This window comes from Oncorhynchus mykiss, chromosome 16 (assembly GCF_013265735.2).
Source record: "Oncorhynchus mykiss isolate Arlee chromosome 16, USDA_OmykA_1.1, whole genome shotgun sequence".
In the NCBI taxonomy this organism is placed as follows: domain Eukaryota; kingdom Metazoa; phylum Chordata; class Actinopteri; order Salmoniformes; family Salmonidae; genus Oncorhynchus; species Oncorhynchus mykiss.
The window spans coordinates 20029265-20055297 of NC_048580.1; the positions used below are offsets into that span (position 1 = coordinate 20029265).

Sequence of the window (26033 nt, forward strand, 5' to 3'; positions counted from 1 at the left end):
GTAAAGTATGAAATGGTTTATTAAGTCACATTATGAATTCACTATGATATATTTGTATGATTACAAAAGTATAACAATATATCACATGGGTTGAAATGTGTATTTTCAATCCATATGGTTGGGGGGGGGACCACATTTTTCAAAAATATTGCCTTCTAGATTGATGAAAATAGTCATAGCAAATTAGAACAAAAGGTATCAGGTAAAGATTATCCATGTTCCCTGATGCAAGTAAGGTATGAGTTCATTTCACAGGGTATTGATACCCAATTCTTGTCAAACTAAAGTTCTTATAATACAGTATTCACCTGAAATGAGTTTGTAGAACTGTTGAAATGCCCATCCCAATCAGGCCACCAAGCTCAACTTGATCAGGGGCCTGCTCGGGAGGATATAACCTTACAGAACACCAAGATAGAAATGTATCATGCACAACATGTGTAAGAGACTAGGGAATCATGTCAGCTCTATTCTTTCCATTTCTGTCTGCAATGTTGAACATTCCAAATCACCGAATACACTTCTGCTCATTTGCGATAAGGAGCACATCTGTACTGAGATGTCAAAGCAAATAAACGGGAATGCTAAATTCCAAAGCTGTTAATTAAGCATTGCGTGATTTCAAATTTACATGGAACTCCTCCCAATTACTAACAAACACAACCACCACATGATAACAAGCAACTACTTTATTTCCCAAAACAAATATAAAAAGACATCCAATTAAATATTTACATGACAAGACAGAATATGAATAAAAAGATGAAAACCGAAGACTGTAACAAATAGGTTAAAACTAGTGAAATTATTCAGCATAACATTTGTCAAAGTTTGGCATTTGCAAGATGTGTGAGAATAATCCTTCATAGGACATCGGTTTGTTATTAGCTTTTAAACAAGTCTTATTTTTCTTACAGGTATGATAAAATTCTAATATAACCAGTCTTCTGTGCAAAAGCAATCAAGACTTCTAATGTTACAAAGCAAAGCCATAAATGGCCAAGCGGCAGTGAAGTATATAAAAACATCGATTCATTAAAAGGGACTTCAGTTGTAATATCCTTGATAACAGGAGACATTGACCATATAAGAGAACGGGATGCTCCAACTTAAAAGTCCTCATCAGAGTCTGAGTCAAAGTTGTAAGCGACGGGTTTCTTGGCACGGACTGCTTTGCTCCTGGGAGCCACAACCTCCTCATCTGATATATGGAAGCTGTCATCATCCCACACTTTTGTTTTCTACAAGGAGATGCAGGAAGAAAACATCCAAATTGAAGTGAATTTATTTCAGAGTGAGGGATCTGACAAGGTGGGAGGGTGCAAACCTGAATTCATGGTTAACAAGCTTAAGTTGATATTGTCCAGCACCATGTCAATTGTAAAAAGTCTCAGGATATCATTGCATTATCAATAACTTGGCTCACATCAATGCTAGAACCGCCACTGTTTGGACTCACCTTGCTGGCGATGGTAGTCTTCTTGCCCTTGATGCGGGACATGAGGTCATCAGAGCTTCTGTCCGAGTCGTCACTGTCCAGGGCCTTGCGCTTGGCCGGCGCGGCCCTAGACGGGGCATTGGACGAGCCGTCCGAGTCGCTGGAGTCAAACGATGGGATCTTCTTGGTGGCGGTTTTGGAGGCTGGCTTGGGCTTGGACAGAGCATCCATGATGGACGGCTGCTTCGCATCTGGAGGGGATGATGGGGTTAGGAGTCTGTTCAGAATAATCCCTCAATATAACATCATCCAGGATATACAACATGTAAATATAGTTAACTGCCAAAATAAAGGAAACACTTGAGTAAATGAGGGCTACCTATTCGAGCATAATGTAGTGCAAATCCAATAACATTCACATGGAAATGGCTTTAGATTACTATGATATAGCCTATATGTGGAGTTCAATGCAGGTCTACATTGCATGAGACTTAAGTTTTTTTTTACATTATGAAGGGCTTGACATGAATTACTTTTTACGTGGTCTGTAACACCATAGGCCAAATAGGTGACTAAATTGCATCGTATGACAAACCACTATACAAAATACAATGAATTATTATTACCATACAGAGAATTAGACAATGTAGGCTACCCCTCTGTCTATTGGCTTATTTGCATATTCAAGCCTGTCGCAAAATACAAAACTGCCCCTTTAAGACAAACTTTTTACCTGACTGGCTTTTCAAAGACAACTTGAAAATGTAGCCTACACGTTTTGTGCTCTTGGAGGAAGCAGTAACTCCCCATTTCTGACCTATATACACTTATCTATAACTGGGCTAATAATTCACTAACTATCAAAGAATATTAAGAAATGTGCACCTCCGATCCGAAAAGCACATTCACTGACAAGCTGATTGAAAGACCGCTCATCGGCTACCCCTGCCAATAGAATTATACTCTGTCGAGCTCTGGCTCAGCATACAACAAAATCAGACTCAATCCAACAAAGTTCCATTTGTTGTATTGAAAAGGGGCCGATATAATTAAGCAATAAGGCCCGAGGGGGTGTGGTATATGGTCAACATAATACAGCTAAGGGCTATTCTTACGCGCAACACGGAGTGCCTGGATACAGCCCTTAGCTGTGGTATATTGGCCATATAACACAAACTCCGAGGTGCCTTATTGCTATATTTCAACAGGTTACAAACATAATTAGAGCAGTAAAAATAAAATGTTGTCATACTCGTGGTATACGGTCTGATATATCACAGCTTTCAGGGTTCCATCCACCCAGTTGATAATGTTGATTTAATCACAGAAAAATCATACTGCAAAGTAACGGGGTGAACTTAGTGAAGTAAAATTTATTGCGTCTGCCTGGCATTTCTGCGTGGTTTCCTGGAGGTGGTGCACGGCCACACACGCACGCAGCTTAGAGGGAACATTGCTTACGTTCATGTATAAAAATTCCCACTCTTGTCTACCATGGCTAGAAGAGCTCTGACTTTGAAAGAAGGGTCTCAGAGAAACATAAAGGGGAGGGGGGGTTTAAAAAGCATGGACTCTCAAAGTAGGGCCCAGGCCAGATCTCAAAATACACGTTTTTAAATTAATATTACTAACAGCTTGTAAACTTCACAATTCTATCACCGATGCTGAGAAGCAGGCTTTTAAAATGTTCCTTCTCAGGGCCCGAGACCCGAGATGGGGGGTGTCCCTAATAAAATTTGCTATCACAAAATGGGTCACCGGCCCTAAAAGTTCGAGAATCTCTGGTTTAAAGGTCGTGTGTCACAAGATCTCAACCCAATTTATCAATTATGGGAGTTTCTGGAGTAGCCGCCTGAGACAGCATTTTCCACCACAACCAAATGATGAATTTTGTCATGGAAGAATAGTGTCGCATCCAGCCAAGGTGCATTAATGCTGTTCTGGCGGTCTTGGTGGCCCAACACCCTATTAAGACAGTTGGTGTTTCCTTTATTTTGACAGTTACCTGTACACGTTTTATTACTCATTGAAGCAGAAAGCTAATGTCACAACTACTGCAGTATTATCAGTGCAGGGCTAGAGGTGTTCTATAGTACCTGCAGGCTTCTTCTTGGCGGTTGCTGTTTTCTTGGGAGCTGCTGGTTTCTTGGGAGCTGCCTTGGGTTTGGCTGCAGGCATAGAGGCCATCGCATCATCGCCATCAGACTGAGCTGCAGAACACAGAAACAAGTTTGGATTACATTTTCAACTGTGCTAGTCCAAGAATCACCTCAGTTGTCTGCCACAGTGTGCCATTGGGGTGGGAAGGTCTGGAATATACTTACAGCTGGATTTGCTTTTATCTTCACTTACAGTCGCTGATTTGCTTTTCACCATCTTTCTATATGAAGAGATAGTTTGACTGGTGTCAGGATTCGCAATTAAATAAAATGTGCAGAGTTTAGACTATTGCTTACATAGGCTTAACTCACTGCATTACCCCCAACAATTATCACCCGTGTCACCAGGCCTACAAAAAAAATCCTGTTAAACTATACTGTTCATCATAGACTCACTTGGGCTTAGGGGCCTTAGGCGGTGGAGAGTCTGCCTCGCTATCGATCGCAGAGTTGGCCTCGGGGAAAAAGCAGTCGTCATCATCGGACGCTGCCTTCTTGGGGGAGCTCAGCCCACAGTCGAACTCATCCTCACTGCTGTACAGGTTGTACTTCACAGCAGCTTTGGGAAAAGACAACACTTGTTGCATTATCACTGCATGAACACTAATCACAAACCCAGCTTGTTGTTGAAAAGTTGGTTGATACATGTTTTTGATCAGAGGCACAAAGTGCGGCTAGCTGGCTACCTTTTCTTTTCTTACTAATCAGGCCACCCAGCAACTTAGCAGTGATGAGACAAGACTAACTACCACAAAATTTGGGAGAAAAAAAATAATACAAAAATAGACCTTAAATAAAGTTAGTGCAACACATGCTGTTAAAGGCAGGCATCCCTTTCTACTCCTGTAAAAATTAGCAACTGTTAGACAGCATGTTACTGTTAGGTTGTGCCAAAATAACAGCTTCCTGTATGGAAGTACGAGAGACATGGGAATGTCCTCAACATACAGTAAGTAATCAAGCTAAGTTCTGAGACAAGCCTAATCAGAAGTGAGTAGTACAGCTAATTACTCAGAGGAAGTGTCTGGAGTCTTCAAAGACCCCCAAATCATGAAACAGAACAAGCAGCCAGACATAACACTTGAGGCACCGGGACTGTCATTTTGCCTGGTGGGCTTGATGAATTACACGCGAGCATGGGATGCCAATGAGTATATAAAGTGACTGCTGGGTAACGCAATTGCCGATTTAGAACTGTTTGGGTGGTTTAGACCAGGGATGCGACAAATGGGAAACAAATTGTAATGTTTAAAACTGACATATGAAAAATAAAAGAAATCCACAGAATTATGCTCAGGGTAGTCTGCCTAGCTTTCGTTCTACTAAAATGTCTTGGTAAGTCACGATGTACAGTGGGGAGAACAAGTATTTGATAACACTGCCGATTTTGCAGGTTTCCTACTTACAAAGCATGTAGAGGTCTGTAATTTTTATCGTAGGTACAATTCAACTGTGAGAGACGGAATCTAAAACACTATCCCGACCGTGAAGCATGGAAGTGGAAACATCATTCTTTGGGGATGCTTTTCTGCAAAGGGGACAGGACGACTGCACCGTAATGAGGGGAGGATGGATGGGGCCATGTATCGCGAGATCTTGGCCAACAACAACCAGCATTGAAGATGGGTCGTGGCTGGGTCTTCCAGCATGACAACGCCCCGAAACACACAGCCAGGGCAACTAAGGAGTGGCTCCGTAAGAAGCATCTCAAGGTCCTGGAGTGGCCTAGCCAGTCTCCAGACCTGAACCCAATAGAAAATCTTTGGAGGGAGCTGAAAGTCTGTATTGCCCAACGACAGCCCCGAAACCTGAAGGATCTGGAGAAGGTCTGTATGGAGGAGTGGGCCAAAATCCCTGCTGCAGTGTGTGCAAACCTGGTCAAGAATTACAGTATGATCTCTGTATTTGCAAACAAAGGTTTCTGTACCAAATATTAAGTTCTGCTTTTCTGATGTATCAAATACTTATGTCATGCAATAAAATGCAAATTAATTAAAAATCATACAAATGTGATTTTCTGGATTTTTGTTTTAGATTCCGTCTCTCACAGTTGAAGTGTACCTAAAAATTACAGACCTCTACATGCTTTGTGAGTAGGAAAACCTGCAGTGTATCAAATACTTGTTCTCCCCACTGTATAACTTTAAAGTGCTTCTAAAAATGTTTTAAAGGAAAGAGGTGTGCGCAGGCAGGCTATAGTATTGACAGGTCTGGTCACCTACCGATGGTGGTTAATACCGCTTCAGAAGGGGCATTGCTTTACAGACAAGTATAATGCCTCCAGAGAAAGTTGTGTCTGCGTTTAAAACGCCTACCCTAACAGACAAACATGCCGTAGCGCTTTCAAATGGGCCACATACCATTATATGTGAAACGGGTAGCCTACTGTATCCCGGCGACATCAATCCCATAGCCTAAACGAGTCTATTCTACATGCAATAGACCAAACACACTAGTGTCAATAATGAAGAGAAAGAGCAGGCAGGCCAGCATGAGGGGCAGGTAGAACCGTGCGCATATGTCTTACTAATCTGCATCTCGCAATGTCTTATATGCCTCACAAATTCACCAAGTAGCAATTTTTGCCTCTTCCCCTCGGGGTAGTGTCTCACCTTTGGCTTTGCGTTTAGGTTTCTCCTTGGGTATCACTGGGTCAACATCCAGTGGAATCACCAACTCACTGTCTGAGCCAGAATCGTCAGACCACGGGTTCCTCTTGGCCGCCATGGGCTTGAACGACAGGGTGGTCTGTTTGCCCAATGACTTTGATACTGCAGGGGAATAGGGCCTTTGGTTAGTCAGTGAATCACAGATTATGTATGTTACCAGAGGTCATTCTTGAATTGTGGCGGCATTTGTTTTTAAAATGTATTTGTGTATATCTCCCCATTCTAAAACCAACTAATATGGCAGCTTATATAAATATAAAAAATATATATATATAAATACACACACACATTTACTATTAGGATAACATCGTGCCACCAGTAGGAGTAGTAACAGTGGTAACAATGACAAATGTAGGATTTTCTTAAGAGGCGACAGAAGCGCAAATCTAAGGTCATAAACCCTTACAAAAAAGAATTCACTAAAGTGCTATGACTAATCTCCCAACATTTCCTCTTCATTTAAATTAACACCAATGACACCATTTAGACACCAAATTATCAATGGAATCCTCAAATGTCTGACATACTAAAATGGTACGATAAGTGTATTTTATATGGTGACCCTCCCCTGTTAAGTGTGCCAATGGAAGGAATGCTCAAAATCCTTGTGTGTGTATGTATATTTATATATCTCTTTGTAATGATCGATTTTCAAGGCGGTATCAATGAAAACTTATGGACACAATATTTGTACAAAAAAAGTACTATTTTAATATCCTTTTTATTGATAATATGGCAGGTGTGTCAAACCCTAGTGGCCGCATTGTCTTTACAGAGGTCTGGAGGGCCGAACCTAAAATGTATTATTTCCTCTACGTCAATATTAGCTAAAGTAGTCCTCTATACTAGAGGTCGACCGACTGATTTTTCAACGCCGATAACGATTATTGGAGGACCAAAGAAAGCCGATACCGATTAAAATCGGCCGATTTTTAACATTTATTTGTAATAATGACTATTACAACAATACTGAATGAACACTTATTTTAACTTAATAAATACATCAATACAATCAATTTAGGCGGCCCAAACGGTTGCATATACCCTGTCTCTGTGTGCAATGAACGCAAGAGAAGTAACAATTTTACCTGGTTAATATTGCCTGCTAACCTGGATTTATTTTAGCTAAATATGCAGGTTTAAAAATATATACCTCTGTGTATTGATTTTAAGAAAGGCATTGATGTTTATGGTTAGGTACAGTCGTGCAACAATTGTGCTTTTTTTCGCAAATACGCTTTTATTAAATCATCCCCCATTTGGCGAAGTTGGCTGTCTTTGTTAGGAAGAAATAGTCTTCACACAGTTCGCAACGAGCCAGGTGGCCCAAACTGCTGCATATACCCTGACTGTTGCAAGAGAAGTGACAATTTCCCTAGTTAAAATAAATTCATGTTAGCAGGCAATATTAACTAAATACGCAGGTTTAAAAATATATACTTGTGTATTGAATCCCCGAGCTGACAAGGTAAAAAGCTGTCTTTCTGCCCCTGAACAAGGCAGTTAACCCACCGTTCCTAGGCCATCATTGAAAATAAGAATGTGTTAACTGACTTGCCTAGTTAGATGTAAAATGTTTAAATCTTCCAAATCGGTGTCCAAAAATACCGATTTCCGATTGTTATGAAATCGGCCATTCCGATTAATCGGTCGACCTCTACTCGATACATCACTTATTGAATTTGATGCACCCTGTCTAGCTTTCATTTCCATGACTGTTAGCAAGCTGGACAGAGTGAAGAGACTAAATGTAGGTTCATTGAAACCGTTTTACTCAAACCACTCGCGGGCCTGGTTGAACATACGTGTTCAACACCCCTGATCTATATAATACATTTAAATACTTGTGTTAACTTTCTAGCATACAAAATAAATCCACAAAACATGTCACTACACCTCTACTGGAAGCGGCCAATGGGGGATGATTCTGGTAAAATCAAATCCTTATCCTCACCTTTGTTCTTGGCTGGTGCTTTAAGTGTCTCGGTCAGTCGCTCTGCCAGGCTAATCTCCTCAGCAGCAGCCGGCTCTCCGTTCTCTCCTCCATCCTCATCAAACTCCATCTTCATCACCACTTCCTCACCCTAAAAACAAATATCAAAATTGAATTATAAATAAATAAACAAAAGTAAGTCCATTACCATCTCCAACAAGTTCCTTTACCAGTGAACTACATAAAATCTAAAAATGATTATTGTAGTCTAGTTAGGGTGTAACACAAAAAGGTTCCAGAAGAGGCACTGACCTTTTTGCCTTTCTGGATAATGGCCTTCTTGGTGGCCTCAGCCTTCATGGTGCTGGTAATGCGTGGGATGACGCGGCGTCCCTGGGGCGTGGGCATGGTCTCCTGCTTCACCTTCCCCACCTTCCCCGCCTTGCCAGCCTTGCCAGCCTTTCCCTTCACCACGGGCATGCTGGCATTCTGCCGCTCATTCTCCTCCACACGCTGTGGAAGAAATCCAGAGTCAAATATATTACATGACAGTGATGATTACTTGACCCAGGTGTTATGAAATAACATAACGTTACAGAATTCTACTTGTTCTTATGGAATGAATGACTTCATGGGTTGCACGTTTCGTCACTATATTGTTTTGAATGTTCCTTTTATGGCCGATTTAGGACTGAACATTCTACTCAATGAGCGCTGATTATTTGTCTGAGGCTTGGAAACACCATGACAATTAGTAGGAAAAACCTTTGCTATCATTGTGATTTCGCCAGATTGACTAGATGGAATATAACTTTAGCTAGCTAGCAAAGATTCAGGGGACAGCACTGACTTCGCTAGCTAACGGCAACATTGACCTCTATAAAGTAAATTTGACGACAATGACAGAAAATTTGTTTCCTACTAATTATTTGCCAACTTTAGCGCGGTCCTCATATTTCCAAGCCATCTGTAATTTGCACCAATATGACTCCGGAGGTCCATAGAACATTCATAACGATGGCCACGATGAGACCAACTGACAGAGGAGCAACCAATGAATAGTGCCGTTAGGGAATGACAAAATGTTATAGAATGGGTGGTGCCGTTATAACAGAATGTTACAGGAAAGACAATGCTACAGAATGACATATGTGATTGGTCATGTCGTGTTACCTCCAGCTCCTCAGTGAAGGCAGCGAGGTCCTCCTTCCAGAGATCAGCTGGGCTCTTCTTCTCCACTGTGTTCAGTTCGGTCAGCTGCATGAGAGGAGCGAAGTTACGGCGATTTAGTGCATCAGTGATGTTCTATCGATTCCCTGGGTGATTTCATGGTTCAGTTATTGGCGTTAAAGCAGGCAGAAATTCGCACTGTGATAAAGTCGCTCACTACACTGGAAGTTAACAGGACCATGACTGTTAGACTGCGAAAACGTCTTTAATACATGTCAGATTTCATAACTCTGGAGGTTGTCTTCTCTCCAATGAGCCATTGATAATTGTTTTGCAGCATTCCCAACTCGAGAAATGTGCCATTTAAAGGAGGGCTTTAATCCAGGGTGCATTGCATGGTACCATTGCCAGAGATAAAGGAAGGAGATAGGAATCCAATGAATGAAGGAACGCATTACATCATGCTGAGTCACGTGGCTGCTAAACCCGTCGCCATGCGACCCCCCTCAAAGTCAATGTATATGCTGAGAAATGTGCCTATTTTCCTAGAGTACGTAATGTCACGATTCCAAAGCTATACGATACTACAGATAGCAAGTTAATTATCTCACATCTGAAAATATTTGTAATGCACTTCTTGTTGATGAAATCCATACATATATGGTTTTGAGCTAGCACCCAATAGACTCCCCTTCACTCTGAAGAGAACTCATTGTCCCAGAATACACTGCGTGGCCCATTGACGTAGCATGGGCAACGTTTCCCCATCTCCTCAAAAGTATCTGTCTTTACGAGTGTCGAACTCCACTCGGAGGAACATCGATCTGCAGGTTGAACATGGAGAGATGCTAGACTCTTAAATTAATATCTGTAAAATTGCCTAAACTGCACTAACTAGCTACTTTAGATACCAATATTGTCTTTGGTATTACTGTGTGTAGCCATGTTTGCTTGCTACCTAGCCAGCCCATAAAGAGCATTGCATTGTGGATTTTGTAGTCAACTTGAACTACAGACTCACGATGCTACAAACCCATTTATAAAACCAAAATGAAACATTAGTTCACAAATGACCTTGGCATCCCTCTGTTTGCACAGCTCCTCTTTCTTCTCCTTGGTGAGGTACCACATAGGCATGTTTAACAGGTAGTTGTAGTCTGGCCCAGTGGTGTCTTCCTCTTTGTTCTCATCATCCCCCGTTTCCTCCACAGTCTTCAATAGGGGAGACAAATAAAGTCAACTTACTTTCTTGGGTTAAAGCTACAATGTACGCTCATGATATCATAACTGTGGCTTGGATTTTGCATTATATGATCAAAGAAAAACAAGACCAACAAATTAGGAGTATGGTCAGATATTGGGGAATGAAATTAACTACCGCGTTCTTCTCCTGAGCCTCTTTCCAGGCCTTGACAGGGTCGGAGTCGTAGCCCATTTCTGTCAGCATGAGGATCAGCTGTTTCTTTGGCTTGTTCTCTGGAGAAAGGGCGAGACAGACATACAATGGCTACCTTTAAAAAAAGCAAGAAATAAAATGTCACCCAACCAGCAGCATGGGCTTTCCATGAAATTCACAGAAATAGTACAACAGCTAACATTACATTGCCTATGCCAATCTGAGGGTGAATGAAAACACAAGAGCATTGTGTGTGTGGACTTGAACACAGAATCTACTGTTCTGATCTGGAGGGGGGGGGGGGGGGGGGGGGGGAAATAGGGGAAGGAGCGCTGGTACCTACCGATGATCAGGGTTCCCTCAATCTTCTCCAAGATGAACCGGGCCTGGTTGGTGAGCTTGGCACTCTCTGCCCCCAGCATGCCAGCCAGCCAGTCCTTTCTCAGAACGTAGTACTTCATCCTTAACTCAAAGAAATCCCTCAGCACATCTTGCACCAACTCATACTTCTTCAGGCTGCCCACATGGTCAAACAGCACCTGAGGGGCAAGGAGAGAGGTTATTCTGATAGATATAAAACATCACATTGAATGTTCTGCTTGTCTACTGTCTTGTTGCAGTACTATATTTCTGGGGAATGAGTAGTACCCTTCAGAGTATCAATTTAAGACAAATGAAAACAATCATTACAAAATGGAACCAGAAGTCAATAATTAATTATACGATGGGACTAAACATTATTTGAGGGAGTAGTAGCATGTTTGTGGTAGGGTGATCATTACCATTGAGTTGCAAGTGAGGGACTGCTGCAGCTTGAAGACCTTGTGCAGGCCAGCCGCCTCGGCCTCCCTCAGCCTCTCCTCTGTCATTGTGACCACAAAGCGCACCGTGGTGTCCGTGTGGTACTCCTTGTAGTCGGTGATGAGGGCCCGAACCTTCTCTGTGCCGTTCAGCATGGGCTCCAGCACGTTCTCCTTGTAGGTCTGAGGGAGAGGGGAAGACATGGAGAATTTACCTGGGTTGTGTTCAGTAGGCGGACATGTTTTTGAAACAGAGGTATAACCTGAACTTGTCAAATAAGAACAAGATTTACGTTTTCCGTTTGCAAAGGGCAAACAGATTCAAACCATTGTTCTTATGGATCCAAGGCACTACTATGCTACTGTATATTCATATAGCAGGACAGTGACTTGACACCGACTTCTATCAAGTAAAGATAAACCACCCAACTGATTTACCCAAGACCAGGGTATAAAACTATGTACCAACCTGTGTCCATGTCTTGACGGGTAGCTCAGAGATCTCGATGGTGGTGCTGTCGATGATGGCCACCTCTCCACTGTTCATGTACTGATTCGTCATCAGTTGGTCAATGGTGCCTTTGAAACCCTTGTAGCCAGGGAGCTGAACAGAACAAGTCATTTTGTTTACATTTGAATCCTTGAGAAGGAAAGGTTTGATTGAGAACTTGATTGTAACAAAATGTCAAACTATAACTGGATCTGAAACTATGGGCCAATCCCAAACCTGCAAAGGAACAGTCACTAAAACATATTTTATCTAGATTTCACATCCGAAAGAAGAAATACTGAGTATGGATTCTTGATTAGGCCTTGATTGACTCGTCCTGTACACATTCTGAACGCATAAAGGGCATTCGATCTTAAACCCATCCCAACTCCTAGCTCCCATTTATATAGGCCTTTAACGAATCTCCCCTCACCAAAGGCAGCGGCTCCTCCCCGTTCAGCATGCGGTGGATGTTATTGACGATCTCGCGGACGCCGAAGTTGGGGATGCGGCTTGCCCAGCCCGTGCCGATGCCGTCGGCGCCGTTCACTAGCACGGTGGGGATAATGGGGATGTACCACTCAGGCTCCACGCGTTGGTTGTCGTCATAGTTATACTTCAGCAGGTTGTCGTCCACCGCAGGGAAGAGTAGACGGGCCAGAGGGCTTTAGGGGGGGGAGAGAGAGTAGTCTTATGTCACTGACAAACACGGCAGCCTGGCGAAGACAGTGGTCGAAACTGTGCTAATGTCTATCTCTGGAATTGAAGTGACCTCCTAAGCCCTCCGTCTATGTATTGTCAAGACCGCAGCGGCCGCTTAGGCAAGTCACATCGAATGGAGGCGATTCTAAAAGCTTAGTCGTCGCCAAGAAACTTCACGGAACCAAGTACGCTGCACCATAACAGGGAGTGGCATATCCAGAGCATCTTGTGGCGCTGACCTGAGCATGGTGAAGATGTAACGGGGGCTGGCAGAGTCCTTGCCACCGTGCAGCCGCGTGCCAAACTGACCCTGAGGCTGCAGCAGGTTCAAGTTGTTGCTGCCCACAAAGTTCTGGGCCAAGCCAACGATGGTCATCATGAGAGAGCTCTGACAGAGAGAGAGACACAGAGGATGACAGTCCATTCTGAAAGAGGTTGAAGACAAACTCTAGTCTACATGTTGTAGCTATGTCAGAAAAATGGTCACTTATTAATACCCTTATGAGTACTACAATACCGATCCAACAATAAACAAAATAGAAACCAACAAATTGAGTCGAGGGATATTGAAAGTTGTCACTACATTTCCCCACAGTTCACTGGGTCTCACCTCTCCATGGTGATAGGCTGACATCTCGGCCACGGAACCAGCCAGCTGAGCCACCTTCACCTCCCGCTTGTCATTCCTCTTGAAGCAGCAGAACAGCACCTTCCTCTGGCCCGGCTTCAGACCTGGGAGACACAACAGTATATCAGTTTTGATTGTGTGCATTTAGCTCTCCTAGTTGTCATGACTTTCTCCTTGGTGACTGAAAGCCAGCCAACCCCTCCCACCAGAGAGGAATGGGGGAATTGGGCTGGTTTTAGGACTTAACGCCAGTTGTAAACTCTCTCACGCCCTGCAATATTGAACAAAGGAATGTGCTGTGTGTAGAGAAACTCTTGCCAAAACTTCATAAAAAGACAGGGACAATATATTTCAACATCCGATGAGGGATGGAATATGGAAAATTAATGTCTATTTTGTGATGTCATTAAAAGTATCAGAAATACTGTAACTTAGCTGTAATGTTTCCACCCTATAGGATGTTCATACAATATGAAGAACGATGAAACTGTTTAAAAAGATAGAAATGTGAGTTCAGTCTAATGAGAATGGTTTTTCAGGTCTGTTGCACACTAAACCACACCCATAATGAGGTCAGAGTTTGTGCCTACTTGATGGAACTGCCCTCCAAGGCCAGAAGGCTTAAAAGGACTTGCTGAGAATTTAAATAGACCAGAGAACAGTCCACAGGTTGAAGTGGTTAAAACTACCAGAAAGACCAGGAAATGGTAAGACTCTGAAACTCAACGGGTGAAGACTAGACTAAAACATGCACCGTCTGCAGCTCTGCATGTGAAGGAGTCTAGGACAATTGACGCTAGGGAAGAACAGTTCCCTCAACACCGTATGGTACATCTGATGTATCCTTCCAACATTCAAGACAAAGAAGCCCACAACTAAGGACATTGTGACCTCTGGTGGACACCCAGAGACTTGCATCGAACTACTTCTCATAGACGGACCGAGTGGTTTCAGAGACAGAGAAAGACATCTAAGCGTAAATACATGTTGCATTTCTAATCCAAATGAGCGGTTATTAGGGTGCCAAATATTCATATTTACGGTGAGCATAGTTTCTAAATGCATGTACGATAAGTGCTCGCTCTCCGTCTCTCCTGCTCTTTATCTTTCACCACCCCCTTTCTGTTGGGTTAGTCCACTAGGGACTTTATCGCATTGTTAGTAATCAATAACCTATACCGTGTGAGTGTGTGATTAGTTATTTATTTACTAAGGCAATTTGTGTATCGCTGATTCATCAATTAGGTTAGGGTTCGTGCAGATTTACGCAGTCAATGTTCAGAATGAGACTGACGAGGTATTAATTAATAAGTGACTTATTGATGTAAGAGATACTTATAATATCTTTAGAGTTTAAGTTGGGAGGTAGTAACTCGTTAAAGAACTAGTCCTGTGGTCCCCAAAATTCCTAATGAGTTAATCGTTACTTTAAATCGAGTAATAATTAAATATAGTAGGTAATTATTCAATAAATAACAGTAATGATAGTCACGACATAGTTAACGTTTCAAGTGGTATAGATTTATATATTTCCTGGATGAACTAAGTAACTGTTTATAGCGAAGAACTTTGGCTGGTGCAATGTAAAACCAACAAACAGTTGCAACAAAAAAAAGGTTGGTTCGCACAAAAAACATTGTTTTTTAAAATACATTTTTGCAGCAGGCACTACCCTCTTTAACAAGTACTGTTTAAGGTCAACCCCCTTTCCACCACTGACCATCGACTAGGCAGGGGAGGGACCTCTCGTTGTCTGAGTTAGAGAACATCACAAGCTCCTTGTTGATAAAATCGTTGTAGGACAGGGACTCGGTGGCTTGACCATACAGGTACTCCTGGAACACAAAAATACAGAAGGTGGTATGACTAGGCTCATATAAATATAATTACTAGAATGAGCCACCCATCACGGAGCAGACTTGACTGGGAATATCTGTTCTACCAATTCCATTTCTATGGTTGGGCTGTCTAAAGGGTCAAAGGTCACCAGTGATGTACCTCAGGCAGGTTGTGTTCCCTGCGCTGGCGTCTATTGACCATGAAGTTGGTCAGCCACTCTTTACGTTCCTCAATCTTTTTCTTGCTAAAGGCCTAGGGAGAAAAGAAAAAAAAAGAGGGTAAGACTCGATCACAGTTGAAACTACCGCTAACGGAATCACAAGCTAGGTTTCAAGCCAATTGGTGACAGATCGATGCCAGTCTGCTTGACTCCATGCCTGTAGAAGCAAAGCATTTTTGTGAATGGGGTGGTGTACATAAACTGTCCACGGAACGTACTGTTCTCTCTCCTCCTGACTGCATGTGCTGCTGCAGGACCAGGGTTTCCCAAACTCTGTCCTTTGTGCACCCAGGGAGGGGGCCATATGTTTTTTGCCCTAGCACTACACACATCAGATACAAATAATCAAAGCTTGTTGATGAGTTGGTTATTTGAGTCAGCTGTGTAGTACCTGGGCAAAACAAAAGTTTAAAAAAATGTTAACCCAGCGAGGCACCAAGGACAGTTTGGGAAACCCTGGCCTAGACAACCAAATAGTTGTTTGCCACAACAACTTGCTTGTTTAAGCAAGGCGCAACAAAGTCATCACATTGTAGAGTCCACGTTACAACAGAAACGGCCTTCAGTCAGCCATTTGTTCCACAAAGAAAGATTATCCATAACCATTGGTTACAGCCCTATTGGTTTCAGTGCATTGTATTTTTTATGTGTCATTTCTGCATGTTCTAGACAGCAGTTCACTGATCAATTGGACAGGCAGGTTATATGAAGCAATATACACCCCCCCGCCCCATAATTTGTCAGTCAATCAAGTCACCAGCATTCAAATATTACCCTCAATATTTACTGGAAATTTGCATCAAGCTCATCACTTAACCACCATGAAGATAATTTTATTTCATATGCCCGTAAACTCTTGTTCATGTTGTAGTACAACTTAGCATATGATCACGTGACTCGTTTACCTTGAAATTGTTTATTTTATGCATTTGCAGTTTCCGCTGGAATTGTCACATAATTCATTTTACATACACAAAAAGATTCTACCATGTCGACCGAACAAATTGTCTTCCGACATTTATGAAATTGTACCGACAAGTCATGTTTCTGTCACAACAACGTGAGGTAAACATGTTTTTATACGGCATGACTTCACATAAAAATGTGGCTATAGACGGAGAAAGATTCTCCAATCAAAATATAAAGATCTGCTGATTGAGAAAGATCTTGGTTTGGTCATGGGAGTCGATTTCTTTTTATTCAACCTTTATACAGGGATTCAAATGAGGGTGAATGGCCAACGTACCAGGGTAATTGCCTCGTCGTCGACAGGTCCAGCGTACTTGAAGGGAATGCGATGTCTCTGCATGTCAGAGAAGTACTCCTTTGCTTCCTTCGAAGTGCTGGTACCCAAACCTGGATAGATACAGGTGGTGATGTTAGAAGCACATCCAAATATATGGGGAGGGGGTTATGGTAAAAAATAAAATACACCTTAAGATTTGGGGCAGGTATGGGAAAAATAGGAAGTGGCTGCTTACATGTTCAGCTTCACTACCACAGGGCACAAACCTTTGTAGTATTTTATTTTCCAAGATTTGATGTTGGGCTGTGCTTCCTTCCACTCGCTGAACTCTGGGATGCTGTAAAAGGACAGCTCCTGCTTCTTGTTAGTGGCCTGGAAGAATTCAAAAATCGACATTTGTCTCTTTGCTATACTTGTTAATATTAACCGATCTCTATATTTGCAAAAACCTCAAAATGCTTGCTACTGTAAAACTATAATATAAATACAGTATGCATTTGTTACAGTTATGAAATGTCATCAACAGATGGCACTGGCGTTGCATGTAAAGACTAGTTCAGGATACTGTACAAGCAAGCTTCTACGTTATCTTAGATCTGTAGACAGAGTCGGCATGGCTGTATTTAATATAGCTGGATTAAAAATTGATGTTCACTATGGGGAGTTGCCTTGAAGTATGTGTGCCCAAAACAGCAACCGTCAGTCTCAACTGGACTGTACCATGTACCTTGATGATGGGGGTGATGAACTCCTCCAGGAAGTTGTGGTGTAGCAATGAGGGCCAGTTGTGGTGGATGAAGTTGATAAGCAACCCCTTGATGTGGGAGCCATCCAGGTCCTGTCAAACAACCACACAGGAGAGCATCAATGATCTGAGAAATGTTCTGTCAGTGAGACAACTGGTCTACTCTGACTAGGGCCATTAAGATCAATTATTATTTGCATTCTAGGAGTAGAGCTGCTTTACTGGCTAGGTCACCATGAGAAAAGTATCTCAATCAATAGGACTTCATGACTAAATAAAGGTTACAGTTAAAAACAAAACATTTTAATGAGCTACTCGAATAAATGAGTTCACAGACAAAAAGCTCTAAATTCCACAGAGAAATTGCCAGTAGACAGTGCAGACCTGATCGGTCATGATCATGAGTTTGCCGTAACGCAGGGACTTGAGGGATTCTGGGTTGCTGTAGTTCTTCTTGTACTGCAGCCCCAGGATCTTGATGACGTTGTTGATCTCAGCATTATCCATGATCTGACACAGGGGACACACAGGGATCAAACTATTAACAACTAGTTCAATAGTGGACGACCACAGCAGATGCCTAACATTCTAGAGGTTGAGGCCCTTTGTAAAACATATGGTGAGGATCGATTCACTCATTCATATATCTTTATGTACATATTCTTTGTCCCTTTACACTTGTGTGTATAAGGTAGTAGTTTTGGAATTGTTAGGTTAGATTACTCGTTGGTTATTACTGCATTGTCGGAACTAGAAGCACAAGCATTTCGCTACACTCGCATTAACATCTGCTAACCATGTGTATGTGACAAATACATTTGATTTGATTCAACACCGAACAAAAAATTCCCCGTAGTGATAAAGTCATTATCAATTGCATTCCCAATTATGCCCAGCAGAGCCTTAGAGATATCTATATAGTGATCACCAACTTCAATTTTTTTATATGCCTGTTCTGACCTGCTTGTGAGTGGCTTCCCGCACGTTGAGCATTTTTCCCCTGAGGGGGAAGACTCCGTAGCGGTCTCTGCCCACCACGCCCAGACCAGACACGGCCAGCGTCTTGGCCGAGTCTCCCTCCGTCAGGATCAGAGTGCAGCCGTGGGAGTTCTTACCACCTGGTTGTAGAGAAACACAGCGACTTCACTATTTTGAATCGTATGACATCATTACTAGGTGTAAAACTTTACTAGATCAACAAGTTGATTGATTTGTTTTAAAACTGTAGATTATAAGTAACTAGAAGTGAACTAAGGGCTAACCTCTTAAGCGAAATCGTGACAGACTAGACTAAAATGCATATCATAACGAATGGGATTTACCTGCGTCGTTGGCGTCGTCCAGTTTGGGCACTCCCTTGATCCTGGTGTGCTTGACGGCAGAGCACTTCTTGTTGAGCTGCGTCTGGGCCTTGAACTTCACCCAGTTCATGATGCTCTCCACTATCCCACAGGAGTTGGCCTGGTTGACAGACAATAAGCCATGTACAAAATGATTCAATCCAAACAAGAGTATGATATTTTGTATGAGTGACAATGGACTTTCTATGGAGAAAAGGAACAATGAACTTAAGGCTAGGCCCCGTTTACCTGTTTGATAAACTTGTCACTGAGGGGGCAGGTGGAACCGAAGCTCTTCTGCTGCAGGGTCATGTTCTCCTTGGTCTGGGAGTCGAAGGTAGGGTTCTCGATCAGGCAGTTGACAAAAATCCACATGTGGTTCTTCACCTGGGGAGAGGTGGACAAAGTACAATCTCATTAAAATAGTCATGTTATGAAAATGTAACGGACAATACAGTTTTATCTTGTCATCTTTGATCAGCAAATATGGCATCTCAGGGAGACTGGGTCAGTTTGGTGGGGTACCTGGTCCTTTTTTTCTTAGCTTAGTAGGTAGACCCTGGCGGTAGTGGGTTCGATTCCCGGGACCACACATACACAATTATATTTTTTACTTAACCTTTATTTAAGTAGGCAAGTCAGTTAAGAAAAAAAATAATCTTATTTTACAATGACGGCCTACCCAGTCAAACCCTAACGACGTCGGGCCAATTGTGCACCGCCCTACGGGACTCCCAATCACGACCGGTAATAGATCCTGGAATCGAACCAGGGTCTGTAGTGGCGCCTCTAGCACTGAGATTAAGTGCCTTAGACCGCTACGCCACTCGAGAGCCCTAAAAATGTATTCACGCACGGCTAAGTCACTTTGGATAAAAAAAAACGTCTGCTAAATGTCAAATATACCTGGAAAGGCTTGACGACCACGCCAGCCTTGTTCTTCTTCTTGACAACTTCAATGATCTTGGAAGTCACCTGGTCTGCCACGTAGTCAGCATGTCTCCCACCCTGGGGCCAAAGAACAGGAACAGTCAGAAACCATGTATAGTAGTCCCACATATTTGTTATGCATACTATTTTAAGATTATGACTTGTGGAAAAGGAACCAAGATGGTGACATATTGTTGCCAACAATAGAAAATGACTCCGGTAATAAAACCAAGTGGTTGGTAAGCCGTAACATTAAAATCCAAAACAATATTATCCAGTTAGAGTACATTCACAGTTGCATGTATCTTCTCAATCCAAAACCCAACATTGTACACACACATCACAACAAAACCACATGTCCCTTAGACCACTGTCCTTTTTACCTTGGTGGTGGCGATGCTGTTGACAAAGCTGACTTGCTGGAAGCCCTTCTCGCTCAGTGTGAGGCACACCTCCCAGCGCTCACTCACCACCTCATGGACCACAATGAGGGGTGAGCCCAACTCATCCACCTTGTCCTTCAGGTACAGGTCCACGTAGCTCCGGAAACTCGTCACCTAGAGGGACAGAGAGATGTTGGTAATCAAAACCGACAAACATTGTAGTCCAACAGCATTTCAACCGTCAAAGGAATACATTTGGAGACGTCAGTATGGACAGATTGTCCTTTAACAGATGTTATCCTGTTGTTAAAGTCACTATAGCGCAGAGTCATTTCTTAGTGTGGCAATCGCGCCTAGTTTACCACTAGGTTACCCTGCACTTACGGGTAGCCTCTTGCCATTGAGGAACACGCGGACTCCCTTGGTGGCACCGGCGATATCGTAAGCCCGTCGGGTCATGATGGCCACCGTGTCCTTGTCCAGGGCCTGCATCTTGAACTTGGCCAGGTCCGGCTGGAAGGTGATACACGTGAACTCGGCGCCGTCAAACGGCCTGATCTTGTGCTCCCCAGCCCGCCCCATGTTGTCATACCACGTCTGCAGGGGCACAAAGAGAACAGGTAACAACAAATAGAATTAAGACTTCGGTAATAGGATACATCGTCACAAGCCTGAGCAGACTTCCAAGAAATTGATGTGTATTGTAAGGTGCCGTTGGTAGTTTGACCAACCTGCTTGAAGGTTTTCTTGGACTCCTTGCAGGCCGTCTCCACGGTGAACTTGTTGCTGAAGATGTTGCAAAGCTTGGCACCATAGCCGTTGCGTCCACCTAAAGATGGAGTACAATAACATGTGAAGATAGATGGCAGGTTTTTAAAATATGCAAGACTCCTCTATTGGAATGAGAACCAATAGAGTACGCTTTTTCTTGGAGTAAATAACGAGTGACAATAAGTGTCTGATTTCATTAAGTCTTACCGGTGACTTTCTTCTGGTCGTCGTCATAGTTACTGGAGGTGAGGAGCTGTCCAAAGATGAGAGCTGGCACATAGACCTTCTCCACCTTGTGCTCCACCACAGGGATGCCCTTCCCATTGTTCCACACACTGATGGAGTTGTTCTCACTGAAAAACACCAAGCACAAGCTCAGGTCACTTACAGTAAGGCCATACAGAGTTCATTCACTGTTTAACACATTTCATGTTTTGAAAATTGAGACGAGCGAGCCAATAAAACACATGACCCCCTGTAAAAGAAAATACTAAAGCAACCCTAGTACAAGACCTTACCAAGAGATTTTAGCCTTTTGGTATAATGGTTTTGGAATGACCAACACAGGGACCTCAGTTTGAGCCCTGGTCAGGGTACCCCCCCCATATTAACTACAATGGTGTCAGGAGTTGGATAGCACCATTGAAAGAGTAGAAGAGTTTTAGGCACAGTTCATTTCAGAGGCATAGTGCTAGCATTTTTTATAATTTATGTAACAATTGAAGGAAAAAAAACGAACAATTGGGGCAGTAGGTAGCCTAGTGGTTAGAGCATTGGACTAGTAGCCGAAAGGTTGCAAGATCGAATCCCAGAACGGGCAAGTTAAAAATCTGTCGTTCTGCCCCTGAACAAGGCAGTTAACCCACTGTTCCTATGCGGTCAATGAAAATAAGAATTTGTTCTTAACAGACTTGCCTAGTTAAAAAAAATAAAAAGCACTAATGTAATCAAGCATATTCTCCCTATAACTAACTACTTCCATTCAGCTTGAATTCTACATTTAACACATCACCCACTACCATACAAATTTGAGCAAGTACATTTCCCCCAGGAAATTGACCTTTTCTAGTTGTCATATAACTTACCTTAGAAGTGTTTACTTTGTGTGCTGACAAGAATCTATTGAGTTGCAACGTACCATAAATGTAATGCTCATATCAACCTGAAGTATCTATCTACAGAACAAGTTTTGCAGCCACATAATCCAAAAGGAAAACTACAGCTAATATTTTCCCCTAAAAGTACTGTTTGACAAATTATTTGGATTCACATGAATTGATTCACCGTGATTGAACCAAATCCTGACTACTGCCATCAGGGGAGAATGACTGCGCCCCTTTCATTAAAGCCACAGAAGTTGCTGCATGCATTTTTAGCACAAGACAGGATTCCCCATTACAGTGAACAGAAAAATGAACATAAGTGGAAATAATTTTATTTTTAAGTAGACAATCGTGTACCAATAATTGTTTCTACTACACCAGATGCATGTCCTTCAACTGTTAAACAATTTTGTATAGCCCAATAGTGACATATACACAATGGTATAATACACTTGAAAGTTTCCATTTCATAGGACAGCCGCCATCACTTCAGGATTCATATTAAACAGTGTCATGTTTAATATACGAGAATACTCACGCGTCAATGTTTACTTTAATGCAGGTCATGGTTTTATCTCTTTGCTTGTTATCGGCAGCATTCACTGTGGTTAGAAGGGAAGTCGGGGAATAGGCACATCACAATTTTGTAAGAGATTTTCAAATGGTGAAGGTTTAACTGTACAATACATCATCCGTGAAATGAATACAGTAACATTACTCGTTTAATAGGAGTTTACTCACCAAGGATCTCATCAAAGATCTTGTAGAGACCTGGTACAAAGGTCACATCTCGACAGTTCATTCCAACATCCTCATCAAACACCCACAATTGCTGGAGAGGAGAGTGACAGTATGCGTTGGTGACAATACTAACAATAAACAGGAAACAGCAACCATTGGTTGTGTTCTAAAGATAAGCATTGTCTGCTTATATTTTACTCTAATTTGACACCCCTGCCCCACAATCAAATGTGTGTATGACTCTAAACAAACAGGGCTCTGAGTTTTCAGGGAGAATATTGACGCAGTGTGGTACTTGTTTGATAAGGTAGCATGGCACTAGTTACCTGTGTGACAGACTCCACAGAGCCAATGTAGGTGTCTGGACGTAGCAGAATGTGCTCCAGCTGAGTCTTTTTCTGGTAGATCCTTTCCACTGACAGGCCCTTCTTGGTCTTCTCCACCGCCTTGTTCTCAAACAAGCTCTGTGTGAAATAAAACAAATGTATTAAAAAAAAAATAATAATAAATATATAAATATATATATATTGTACATATATATGTGTGTATATATATATATATACACACACACAAAGGGGGGGGGGGGGGGGGGCTAGGGAGTGTTTCCCCTATATGCAAGGCCACCACTGCAAAATAAAACATGCTAAAAAGATTATCCTCCCACCCATCGGCTCTCCTTTAGTTGTTGGCTTAATTTAAGTAACATTCGGTCTTATGTAGAGATGACCACTCATCCAAATGGACGTTAGTATTCGATTACTCGGGCGAGTATTGGGGGGGGGGCGCTTCCTCTAAAATGATCTGTGACATTGCTACATAGCCTACAAGGATATAAACATGGCAAATGGTCTAAAACAGTTTTATACTGTATACTGTTTTTATGCGTGCATAAAAATAAAAATGAAGCCTACACATTTTGCTTGTTGTTACTGTTCTTAATTGACTTGCCTAGTTAAAGAAAAGTTCAACTAAGTTTACATTGTTGGTCAATAAAAGCAGCGCCACAGTCGGAGGATCCATATGTAGCAAGTGAAGTGGAAGATTTCTAAAAAAATAAAATAAAAAGCTAAAAGGAATTAATTTGGCCACAATGCTCAACTAACAGGTAGGTAGCCTGTACATTGCACAGGGAGCGCAGCAAAATATCTACTTTAGCTATAGCTGGCTACTAAAGCTAGTTAGCTAGCTTCTGACAAGGATTTGACTCAGCCAAGACAGGCACTAGATGGCATGATCGTTAAGTTATGGCTGCACGAAGTTTGTCTAACTAGCGCGAGTCGGTTTGGCTACTATCGCCCTCCATGCCATACCGCAAAGTAACGCACTAGCCCTAGCTCTTCTATCGCCCCTCCCCCGCCCTTCTGATGAAACAGGCAGAGGGCACAAGCTCCCTGGAGTTTGTACACTTTTTTTAATTAAAACATTATTCGAAATACTTTAGTTTCAAATGACCATCAGACTAGACGTAAAACGGTAAACGTAAATCTGTGACAGTCTAATTAATATGATATGTTACGTTTGGTATGGTTACATAAGTCTTATGTACTTCTGAAAAGGTAACATTCTGGACTGAATGGGAGGATTATGGTTGGCGTAATCACTGACTGGGCTATTTTTTAGTATAACTAGCTAACGTCCCTGTCGCTAAACCTCAGCCTCATGGTTCTATCCGTGTGTCTTACTGAGGCGACTAGTTAGCTACCTAGCTTACATTACTTTAAGGTCAATCATAGTTACCTAGCTAACTACCACTTACCAGCTAGCTAAAATGTAGTAAGTCATTAAAATAAGCCATGAAAACTTAAAAATTGAAAGAAATGTATTTTGCATGAAAGTGTGTAACGTTACATCGTGTTTGTAGTCTATCGTATCGACAATATGAACGTGTTAGCTATCTTACCTTCAATGGTTCAGACATGCTTCTGCTGTATTCTGTTCCTTAAGCTTGATAACTTGAATTTTCTGAGCCTCTGACAAATTTATCTAGCTAGTTTTTATATCCGTAAACGTTATTCACTTTCTGTCCCTAATATTTGCAACCTCTAACGGGCGCTTGTTTTTCCTTTGCTCATAACGTTTGAAATGTTCAAACTTCGAACGTTCTCCCTCCCGCCAACAAGATGGACCTATCAGACAGGTTAAGATTTTTTCCCTCCGGCGTAAGCCAATGATCTCTAACCAGAAGCATTATTATACCGCCCATTTCTAGAACAAAGAACGTTCAAATAAGGGGGGAAAAAGAAACTACACTCTCTGAATTTTTCGCCCAATCAGTGAGACTGGAGTATCATAATTTCCCTTTGATTCAGGATCAATACATTAGCTGTAGAAGTAAAGAAAGGTACTGGATCACTTGACAGGCACTATAGGCACTTGTTCTTCAGATAGTAAGGAGAGGGATATTATCTTTGCATGAGTGCAAATGACTAGAAATTGTATTCCAATGTTTAGTTAACATGTCATCATACTGTTGAAGCCTTCAAATCTTCAGAGAGTGAGTTTGTTTCCTAGTTTGTTTCCTACTGTGAGTGCTGCCTGACCAGGAGAGGGAGCCCTTTTGGCCTTTGCCTTACAGGTTTGTCAAAAATGTTTGAATTATTTAACCCATGGCTCAAGGCCCCTCAGTACTAAATGGGTTTATCTCACTAGTAGGCGGTGGCCATGGCTTCATGTCCCTGTTGGTTTGTTTTTCTGCTAAGAATGAATATGTCAAACTCTTGGCAATGTTTTATTTCATATCAGAACTATAGTGTAGACTATACTGGATGATGCTGTGACCCATATAATACAGTACAGTATATATGGCTGGTTCTACATACACAACAGTGGAGGCTGCTGAGGGAAGGACGGCTCATAATAATTTCTGGCATGGAGTAAATGGAATGTCATGAAACACATGGAACCATATGTTTGACGTATTTGATACCATTCCACCAATTCCCCTCCAGCCATTACCATGTGCCTGTCCTCCTCAATTAAGGTCCCAACAACCTCCTGTGCTACACAAAATACTGTAGATTCACAGATATGACGCAGACTGCATACTCAAGAAAAACTCTTAAGATTCTAATTTGTTAATGGTCCTTAAGGATAACCTAGCAGCTGTAAATTAACTGCATGATTAATTATGCACCTTGGCTGGCCTGTCCGTGTAGAAAGTGGTGCAGTGAGACTTTGTATACTCAGTGGAAAAGTGTGTGATTGTTGTCAATCAGTACAACAAACTATCCACTTTCTGAATGAACCAATACTAGAGGGACAAACACCCACACAATCACAGACACACACACACACAAAAACACACACACACATACATACATACATACACAC

At 42.1% G+C, this 26033-nt stretch overlaps 1 protein-coding gene across 1 annotated transcript; it reads right to left on the bottom strand.

Annotated features, from left to right (window-relative positions):
• Nucleotides 1–1109: 1109 nt before the first annotated feature.
• Nucleotides 1110–24825, bottom strand: top2a (DNA topoisomerase II alpha). The gene is made up of 35 exons (XM_021565103.2): nucleotides 24604–24825; nucleotides 23030–23167; nucleotides 22704–22794; nucleotides 22501–22564; nucleotides 21067–21212; nucleotides 20820–20917; nucleotides 20473–20685; nucleotides 20089–20262; nucleotides 19682–19783; nucleotides 19025–19162; nucleotides 18758–18896; nucleotides 18396–18553; nucleotides 17820–17945; nucleotides 17418–17528; nucleotides 16957–17062; nucleotides 16691–16800; nucleotides 15384–15476; nucleotides 15106–15220; nucleotides 13368–13489; nucleotides 12997–13145; nucleotides 12489–12720; nucleotides 12035–12169; nucleotides 11548–11748; nucleotides 11109–11304; nucleotides 10748–10845; nucleotides 10444–10581; nucleotides 9373–9456; nucleotides 8512–8712; nucleotides 8221–8350; nucleotides 6210–6368; nucleotides 3994–4156; nucleotides 3763–3818; nucleotides 3535–3648; nucleotides 1460–1689; nucleotides 1110–1241 (listed from the first exon to the last, which is right to left on the bottom strand). The coding sequence occupies exons 1-35, from the start codon at nucleotides 24619–24621 to the stop codon at nucleotides 1110–1112; spliced, it is 4680 nt and encodes a 1559-aa protein (XP_021420778.2). The 5' UTR covers nucleotides 24622–24825.
• Nucleotides 24826–26033: the final 1208 nt, after the last annotated feature.

What these genes read in the sequence shown, in the direction of transcription:
- top2a (XM_021565103.2), bottom strand. An exon ending in TCATCACCCCCATCATCAAG is followed by an intron (nt 17,063 to 17,417) that starts GTACATGGTACA and finishes GAATTCTTCCAG; the next exon opens with GCCACTAACAAGAAGCAGGA. An exon ending in CCGTCAAGACATGGACACAG is followed by an intron (nt 11,749 to 12,034) that starts GTTGGTACATAG and finishes CCTCTCCCTCAG; the next exon opens with ACCTACAAGGAGAACGTGCT.